Source organism: Antrostomus carolinensis, unplaced genomic scaffold (genome assembly GCF_000700745.2).
Source record: "Antrostomus carolinensis isolate BGI_N321 unplaced genomic scaffold, ASM70074v2 scaffold23501, whole genome shotgun sequence".
Classification (NCBI taxonomy): domain Eukaryota; kingdom Metazoa; phylum Chordata; class Aves; order Caprimulgiformes; family Caprimulgidae; genus Antrostomus; species Antrostomus carolinensis.
In genome coordinates, this window is record NW_010295158.1 from 25,571 (window position 1) to 35,685 (window position 10,115).

The 10,115-nt window shown below is 40.9% G+C and overlaps 1 protein-coding gene across 1 annotated transcript in view; it reads left to right on the forward strand.

Moving 5' to 3' along the window:
* The window catches only part of LOC104532642 (neurexin-3-like), a 7,491-nt gene extending 4,549 nt beyond the window's left edge, over positions 1-2,942 (forward strand). The window contains exon 3 of the mRNA XM_010177897.2: positions 2,483-2,942. Coding sequence (XP_010176199.2) covers positions 2,483-2,904 — 422 coding nt within the window. The 3' untranslated portion in view covers positions 2,905-2,942. The remainder of the gene's footprint in view (positions 1-2,482) is intronic.
* Positions 2,943-10,115: the final 7,173 nt, after the last annotated feature.

Sequence of the window (10,115 nt, forward strand, 5' to 3'; positions counted from 1 at the left end):
ATCCAGTATTTCTTCTCTTTTGGGGAGTTGCTTTACCTTTGTGGCTTTTGCAGGTGGTTGTTTTCTCCGTAGTAGCAGCTATCTGGAGCTCAGCCCTCCAGTATTTTGGTTTGTTCTTCTAGTCTTTTGCGTAATATGTACTCCACATGGTGCTTTTGAGGAGTAACAGCTGAGATGCTGAAAGGGGGGCTGTGATCCTGTAGCTGCATGACATACTGTGACTGTAGGTGTATTGTCACATCTTCTCTTTTCTTACTTTGTAAAAGGGAAAATGTTTGCGGTGCTGCAGCCTGTTTTTACAAAATTATTCATCACAGAACTGTGTTTCTCTTTGAGCCTTTAATTTGTAATGCCTCTGTTGCTTCTGGCACTCTGCTGCCTCTGACATTATTTCTGAATTATTGCTGAGTATCACAAACATGGAATATCTTATGTCTGTGTTATATGTGCTGTTCTCTAAGACACCTATTACAACTGAAGAAAAAGCATGTATACACAACTGCACTTTCTCACAGAGACACAAAAATGAAGCTAACTCCCACCTTATCATAGGGGTGTATGAAAAAACGCAATGATGTGGAATTAATCTTAAAGCTTGGATAGATGACTCTGAGGGCAGACTATCTTAGTGACAAGGCAATTGGATGTGATGATTTATAGCTGGGGAGAGTGAGTTGCTGATTTTTAGCTAAGTGTCTGGTGGGCAGATGTCCCTATCATGAAAGTTGCTGAATGCTCCTCTGAAGAGTTACACTGCTCTGGGATGTGAGCGACCTGCATTACGTTCCCAGTTTTTCTTTGGACGCGCTCTCTGACCTTAAACAAGTCACTTCACTTCTGTGCACCTGTTTCATATGTTCTGATTATATTTCTGTATTATATGTTATGATTATTTTATGTGATGGGAAAAATTATTGAAACATGAGGAATGGCCTCAGTGCAGTATGCCCACATCTTGCTTGGAGTGTATGGAAGCTACTATATTTTTAATAATAACAGTTCCTCAGCTGAGCCCAAAGAGGTCCATGATTCTATGGGAAGCTTGTGTTGGAACATCTTGTTCCTAGACTTTCTTGCCAGGAAGAGCAGCAGAGGTGAACTGACTGCAACACCCATTCCCTGTCCCCTGTGCCACTGGAGGGGAGAAGGGAGAGAAATCGGGAGTAAAGTGACTTGAGTCTGGGAAGAAAGGAGGGGTGGGAGAAGGTGTTGTGAGATGTGGTTGTTATGTCTCACTGCGCTACTCAGATGAATGGCAATGAATTAAAATGATTTTTCTTCCCCGAGTAGAATCTGTTTTGCCCGTGACCATAACTGGTGCATGAGCCATCCCTGTCTCCATCCTAATCCATGACCCCTTTGTTATGATTCCCTTCCCATCTCACTGGGTGGGGGGACTGAGTGCAGAGCTGCACGGTCTACCTGTGGTTAAACCACCACAGTCAATTTTCTCTTTGTAAAATGGAAGTTAGAATACTTAACTTTCTTTGTGAAACCATAGAATAATTTATTTTGGAACAAACTTCTGGAGATTTCTAGTCCAAACTCCACTGAAATCTAGGCTTTCTTCAGGGTTGTGTCCAGTTATGTTTTGAATGCCTTCAGGATGGTGATTCTACCACCTCTCTGAGGTTTCTGTTCCCTTGTTTGACCAGCCTTATGGTGAAAAATGTTCCTTTCTGTGGAGCTGGAGTTTCCCTTGCTGCAACCTGTGATAAGTGTCTCTTGTCACTGCAAGTGCACACTGCTGACGCGTTTTCAAATTGCTGTCCACCATAAACACAAGACCTTTTCTGAAGAGTTGCTCCTTGACCAGCTGGTCTCCAGCCTGTATTTATGTCAGAAGTTATTCTCCCACAGGTTTAGGACTTTGTATTTATTGTTATTGATTTACATCAAACATTTATATCAGTCCTTTGCTCCACCTTGTAAAGGTAGCCCTATTCTTCCTACAATGCATTGACCGTTGTCCCCAGTTTGATGTCATCTACAAACTTGATGAGGGTCTATTGAGTTCCATCATCCAGGTTTAATTTTGGAGGTACTAATGAAGTGTTTTCTGGAAGAGCTATGTAGTGTGAATTAATACCCTTTTACAACTTTTTTTCTCTTCCCACTCCTAATACCGTCAAGCTCCTGTGTGTTCTCAGTAAGTCTTTGCTTTGCTGGATGAATATCATTGAATAATGCACAGTTTTTACATGTTATTATTTAGCCATTGCATTGTTATGCTTGTGAACTTATAATGCAAGTTGGGATATAGACATATGATAATCTGTCACTTCATGGAAGTACTTATGGACTGTGGTTCAAGAGGAGAGGGAGCTGTGTGGGAGACATTGTCTCTGTTAGGAGTGCATTTGGGTAAGGAAGAATCTTCACTCGTCTGCACTGAATCTTAAACCTCACTCAGCTATTGGAAAAAAATGAACTAGGCAGAGGCTGTAAGTGAAAGTGTTGATATCTCCTTCTCCTTGTTTAGGTACTATATCGGTGAACAGCAGACGCACCCCATTCACTGCTAGTGGGGAGAGTGAGATCCTAGATCTGGAAGGTGACATGTACCTTGGTGGGCTGCCTGAGAACCGGGCAGGACTCATCCTTCCCACAGAGCTCTGGACAGCAATGCTGAACTATGGCTACGTCGGCTGTATCCGAGACTTGTTCATCGATGGACGAAGCAAGAACATCCGGCAGCTGGCAGAGGCACAGAATGCTGCAGGAGTCAAGTCCTCCTGCTCCCGCCTTGGCACCAAGCAGTGTGACAGCTACCCATGCAAGAATAATGCAGTCTGCAAGGATGGCTGGAACCGCTTCATTTGTGACTGCACTGGCACTGGCTATTGGGGTAGAACATGTGAACGAGGTAAGCTGAGTTTTCTGACCTCAGTTACACAGAGCTGAAGGTGTGCAGGAGAACTAGAACAGAATTCAGTGTTTCCATGAGACTTTCCCCTGCCCTTGTTGGTCTTCCAAATGCTAAGTTCCAGTCCCCATAGTGGGAAAGTTTTGTTCTCTCATAGTTTCCTTCCAGTCTTTTCTACCTTCATTTCATGAGCTTACCTTCTTCATCTGCCACGTCACTCCCTAAGCCTTCTGAAGAATTTGTCTTCACGATCCCGAGTTTCTTTGACCAAGTATGCTTTGTCTCCTAAGGTAGAAAATGCTGCTGCATCTAAGAAGTCTCAGGCAAATTACTGGAAACAGTACCAAGTGTGAACTTGAGTTACAGATATTTTTCTTATATGAGACAGATGGTGTATCCTTGTTTTGTCTAGTCTTCCTCTTTTTTTCATGGTAGGGTTTCCTTGGTGTCTCTTTCTTGTTAAAGCCAGATAATGAGATTGTGTTAACAGCAACATGTCTCCAAGTGAGAGCAGCCTTATCACCTCTGATAAGGCAAATCTGTAGAGGGTGGTGGGAGATTCTGTGCATCTTATTCTTACTCATTCTGACAGGTGATTTAACTACATATGCTTGGAGATGTGAGGCACAAGTAATGCTGTCACAGGTAGGCAAAATGTATGTGTTCTAGGCCAAATAGAAAGGAATTTACTAATGTAAGATATCTGAGCTATATATTTCTTAAATACTTGGTGGTCCCATTAATTGCTTTAGTCCTTACTGTGCTGGTGCCAACCTCAGAATGAGGTAGGTGAGTAATTTAAAAAAAAAAAAAAAAAAAAAAGAGGCTAAGATCACTTAGAAAAGAAAATACTCCCTGAAGGGTATTTTCTTATATTGAAATCAATCTTTCTGTTAATATTTGCCATTAGGACTGCATTCTGGATGAACTTCACTCATAGTACACACAAGAATTAACTGTAAACCATTATCAGAGTCCTGGGGCTTTCAGCCCCTTCTTTATATTACCTTACTTGGCACCACGGCCTAATGGTTATAGCATGTGTCTTAGAATTGGAAATTTGGACATTTTTGAGCTTCTACCATAAATATTTGAGAAACTCCTTTGTCATTCAGGTCTCCTCTATGCATTTTTTTAAATTTTGATCATAGAAGCACGCCACTTGTGAAAGAGAATGTGAAAGTTAGGTACAGTGCATAAAATACTAGGCAGAATTAAGATTTGTCATTCATTCACTCTCCAGAGGATTTTCTTCTTTGCAGGAAGATTTTGTTAATCCAAAATTCTTTGTATAGACCAAATGGGGTTTTTAGGTTTTATAGCACAAGATCTGTGATCATTTATAAAGCTTCTCACAGCTACTGATTTGTAGCACGCTGCCCTAAGCAGCAATAGTAATTAATTGCCAGTGGCCCTTAAAACAGCTGAAGCCTCAACAGTGCCATCCGTGCTGTGGGGACATGGGTGAAAATGTAAGATTCCTGGGCATTGGCGATGCCAGTGTCAGCTGAGCAGTTGTCTCTTACAGACTACATTGGATTAGAAGATTCTGGAAAACATCAGAGGTTTTCTCAACCACAGCCTTGGGAACTGTTTTGGCCAATTGTTTTGTCATTGGGTTTTGGACAGACAGGATAAAAGAAAGCACCACCATAAAAGCATTGTTCCCCCACAAAATTGCAGTTATGCTTGCCCTTGCTCTTTATTTCATATTAGAAGTGACGAGCTCTGGGATTCAGGACTTGCTGGATTCTGTCTTGTGTCCACCTCTGGACCTGGCTCTCAGAAGAGAATTGAAAGCTAACCAATAACATAAAGAATAAGATTCATCTCATGTACTGTTAGTTATTTATGGTATTGGCTTTTACTCCTTCTGCTATCAATGAAAAGAAAACTGTAGGTTAAGGGCATTTTAATTTAGGAAAAATGAATCTGAAGTCTGGCCTGAGATTCATGACTTGGCTATGCTCTGGCCAGCATTAGTATGAACAAGAAAGATACAGGTATGAATGCATGTCTACCAGTGTGGGAACTTGGGGCCCTAATAAATATGTGTTAGAGTCAGAGCACATTTAAGGTGAACAAAACAATGAAGTTGTTGTTCAGGACAACATAAAAGATGAATGCAGAGGTACTAATCCTGAGAAGCTAATTTTGTCTATGACTAGAAACCACAGACCCCTTACTGATTTAGGCCCAGCGTCAGGCAAAATGTGGCTTTCATGCCTGAGGTTCCTTGGCAACACAAAAAGCAGCTCACAGGGAATAAATATTTGTAGACTGGATACATGAAAAAAGTTATGCAGATTGAAGTGTATTTGACTCCTCAACATTTATTGTGGTGTTACATGGCAGCATCATACTGCTCTCATACAAATACTTTATATCAGATGACTATGTTAGCACACAGTTATTTCTGCCTCCGTGATGATTTTCATCTTCATGGTCTGACAACCAAGGATTATTGCCAGTCCTGACTTTAGCTGGCCTGTCATCCAAATAGTGTTGGAAGGAGAAAAGTTAAGCTGGAGACTGGGAAGGGAATCAAAGTGAGAGATGCTGCCATGCCACAGTAGCACTTCTGCATAGTGACTAAAGAGCTGTCACAGGACCGGTGGGAGCCAGGCTGGTGCATAAGAGGAGGAATGAAGAAGGAGAAGGCTAGCTCTTTTAATAAGAGACAGCTACTGACCCACTTTTCCAGTCTGCTGTTTGTTATCTGAGAAGGTCTGTCTCACTCACTTTACTCAGTCCTTAGACTTCTGTTCTGTTAAAGGAGAGGAGTGTAACTCTTGGAAGGGTTTTGCAGCCCAAGATGTAGGGTAAAGGGTTAAGGGGAAGGGGAGCCTAGAATAAAGAACCTTCTATGCTTGTTGTCTACCAGGAAAATCACTATCACAAAGCGAAGCACATACTTAATATTTAGTTAAGATATTAAAAATGCAAGAGACATGTACAACTCAAGGGAGAGAAGCAGATGATTAATTTGTTGTTGATGATAAAGTGTATCTCCCACTTTCCAGGTATAGCATTTCTACATTTATAATGCTGTATATCTCAAACATTTTATACTTTGCCATATGAAGGACTGTTGCATGTCTAAAAGGGACTTAAAAAGGAAATCGATTGTGTGGTAGTTAGAAAACAGGTTTGGGTTCTTTTTATTTGTGGTGAAATAATACAATTACGTGGTATTCCGGATGCCACCTTTATCTAAAGCCTGTGGGAGTTTGTCCTGTCAGTGAAGTAACAGCTCTGTATATTCAGCAAGTTAGACTGGATGCGACATAGATGTTGGTTGCAGTACTGCTCAGGCAGTACTTCTGTGCAGATGGAGAAACCTTGCTGCGGCTGCAGTTTGATGTGACACAGAACAGAGAACTGCTGCCAAGGCCTCTGATTCATTCTTACAATTCAAGAATCCAATCAGTCATTCAGTATTAGCAGTGATGTAAGCAGACAAAGGTGTTTTCAGCCTTAAAGTGTCATAGCTCCTAAGGGTAATGTAGTCCATCTTTGGGGTAATTGAAATTGCATCGAAGAGATGGGGTGAGACATGACAAAGACCAGTTCGTGTTTGATATAACTCCCACCCAGGGCGGGGTCTGTCAGGAAGTCGAAAGTGCTGGTAGGACTGCTCTGGTTCTTTTGGTAACTATGTTTTTCCTGTACTAACTAGGAAAGAATATTCTTTGGAGACAAATCATGAAAGCTTCTATCAGGTATACATACATTCTATCAAGTCCTTGCCTTAAAAACTAGAGTGAATGGACATCAGTGTTCAATCCTCAGAAAGGCTGAAACAAAGTACTTCACCTAAACAGGACTCTCCTCAGTATTCATAAATTTCACTCGATCTGCTTGTGGTATTGTGTTTCTCTCCAGCTTTGTAGCCAGCAGCAGGTGATGCAGAAGGAAGAGATGAAAGTGCAGTGGGATTCATGGGCAGGAAGTTCTCAGTGCCAGGCTGTGAGGCTAAGCAAGAGCATCAACAAATGCTGGCAATTAGCTAGATGTGGTCCCTCTTTCACACCTTCCCCCAGAGGCTGTGCTGACCAAGTAACACACCCATTAGTTAGTTGTTTTCTGAAATCCTTGAGCTTCCTGTTCTCTGTTATCTTTCCATAATGATTCTCTACTACCCAGTCCAACTTAGTATGAAAATGTTTGAAATCATATGAGAGAAGAGCCTTTTCGAGCCACTGTTAAAATTACGGAGCTGCATTTTGACAAGTTTTTGAAACTTCAGAGATTCCACAGTAGCTGTTGGAAGGGAGCGGTGGTATGGCTGTCCACTAGGCTATGAAATAAGACTCTGCTCACTTTGCAAGTGGCATGAACTCAATTAAAGTAGTATTGTGACCTTCTTTTTAGATGCCTCTGATAAGTACTCTGAGATTTAAAAACTAGAAGCCTGGCAATGAGGACCTGTGCTAAATGTCTAAGTTTCCTGTGCAGTCAGTGGAGGGAGGTAGTTGCTTCTCAGGAGAAATTCAAAGCAAATCCATGATCTATTTGCCTCCTTTTATTGATTTGCCTGTCTCCTTTTATTGATTATGTGGAGATTCTGGTCTGATAATTCAGTATTGCTGCACTCTAGAAGGTAAATCTCTGCTGTGGAAGAATTGACAGTGCCAAACTGCCAAGGCTACCAGACTGGCAAAAAAGAAGATGTCTTGTTTGGGGTGGGTGCATAAAGCAAAGAAAATAGGAAAGAAGCTGATAGCCACGACAGAATCACTCCTACAAGTGATGCTCTGAGTGCCTTGTAATGTGGTAATGATCTCGCCTCCCACTGCTCCCTGAGCTCTCCTGCGCTCCTGTTATATCTGGTTAAAGTATGTATGGTGGAGAGCAAGATTTAATAACTCCAGAAAAACTCCTAAACTGAAAGGCAGTTGAGTGTCTCTGAAATGAATGGCAGACACAGTGAACTGGATTTTTGATGTAAGTTATGATTGCAAGTACATATTGAGGCTTTGTACTGAGTTTGCTAGGTCTTGGGTTGTGGTGTGTGAGGCATTAGGGGAAAAAAACATTGGAGCTTTTGTACTCTTGGTAATATTTAGTCATTCTGCATCCTAGGGTTTTGGAAAGAATAGGAGTATCAGAGAACAGTGTCTAGTTAGTTTGAAATAAAGGATGTAACGTATCTGAAAGCCCATAGGAATGCTTCCCAAATACTTTCTGTTCATCAGACACAGGGCAAGCTTTGGGAGAATTGACAAAGCATCCTCCAATGCAATGGGTAACACACTTCCTCCTGTTACATGTGAACTACTTTCTCATACTAAACCTAGTAGAAATTAGGGTGAGTTACAAGTTTTGTAGGCACAAAAGGCTGGAGGGCTGTTACAGACATGCAGGAGTATGGGTTGGTGCAGCTACTGTGAAGGATCTTTAGTGCTTTTTAAGTACTTAATGTTTTCTGTAACTTTTGGCTTCTAATTTGTTAGTATTTGACATCAGTTGTAGCATCAGGTCACTGCAGCCCCCTGTTAATTGCACTTAAGGTTTTAGAGGTAGGAGTTGGGATCTGGCTAATAGAGGTTGATATACTTCTTTGCTGTGATAAAAAAGTACCTCCTCACAACTCATGGACTTTTCTGAAAAGGACCTTAAAGCCCTGGCATTAAACAAGCAGGAGGGGAATGTACATTGTATTCACATTAGCTATTTTCTGTAGCTGCAGTGAAAATGCCATGGGCTCAAAAAGGTGCGTGAGGTCTGTTCTGCTGCAGATCTCGAAAGCTCTCTGCATGTTTTTCTTCTACTGAAACACTGTGAGAGGGACTGCAGAGGACAAAATCCAAGGAAGGACACAGAGAAAAAGGCAACTGAAAATCAGATTGTTTTAGGCCAATGAGAATCAAATGTTGTTGATTACTCACTTTTAAATGTTTTCTCCTACTTATTTGCCTCAATTGGAGGTTTGTTTTTTTTTTTTTATTAACACGTATATACTGATAAGATTAGAAAAGGCAGGTTGAATTTAAACCTTTGTAGTTAGTTGCTTAGAACTGGACATAGCCTGAGTCCTTTCCACATTAAAAAAAGAAAAAAAAAGAAAAAAAAAAAAAGTCTTGTTCCTGCCCTTTCCTTTTACTGAGCTGCACCTAGTGTTCATTGCAGCAAGACAGATATCCCACTCCAGTTCTCTTCCTAAGGGCTGGAACCAGTGTCCTTTCCTGTTTGGTTTTGCTCACAGATGGACAATTAACACCCTGAGCAAACCAGGCTTTTTCTGCGTTTTGTGGCGTATTGTTTGTGAACAGCAATGTACCTGCTGTTGGCAATGCTGATGTTGAGCATAGGGCTACACATTTTATTATCTGCCAAGCACCTTTATAGCGATGTTTGCTAAGAACAGTTTAATGACAACACACATCTGCCCATTCTGTGTGCGATAAAGAGAGATGTTGTAAAATTACTGGGAATAAGAAATGCTGCAAAATCGTTTACTACATGGTTTAAGTAAGTGCTGCATGCTCTGCTGTCTCAAGCACAGGCAGAAGCATAGATTTCTTTTTTTATTTTAGTGAAGATGTTTGATGATGATTATGTATTTGAAGGTTTGTTTAAAAAACCTCAAATGTGTTGGTGCTTTTTGGACTGTCTAGACTTTCTGAGTCTGCAGTGTAATGCTAGATAACTGCTGAGAAAAGATTTTCTTATAGGACTGATGGTTCCCAGAGGTGCTGGATACATTAGGAGAAAAGCCTTTGCTGCAGTATTTTAAGTATTTTAATGCTCTTAATCCCTGCTGGATCTTGAATATTCAAAGGCTTTAGGAAAGTCAAAACATCAGAATAATTTTTATGATTTCAGGAGATAAAGTGAAACATGTTAGAAATCAGAAAGTGTATTCTAGAGCTCATCTGTTCATTGAATTAGTAGTACCAGATAGGTCCCTATTGTATGATTTCCCAAAATGTCTCCAAATTGCAGAATGAAAGATTCCATCTGAATTTAGAAAAAGAGTTCATGCAATCCCTTCACACCCATTTTAATTTGTTCCTCATAGATTTTATAGTAAAGCCTCCATTAAACATGATCTGAGCCACATTAGCTTTTGCTAAGGGCATTTTTGTGAGAAGTTAATTTTCTCACTTGCCATCAATCCATTTGTAAGACCTGTGGCTGTTTCCTCTTATGGCAGGCCCAAGCAGCTACTACTGTGGTATATGCTGTACACAGTTGTTCTGCTCAAGAAGTGCAGGCTTGGGATTTCTGTGCTTAGCTTCCTTGT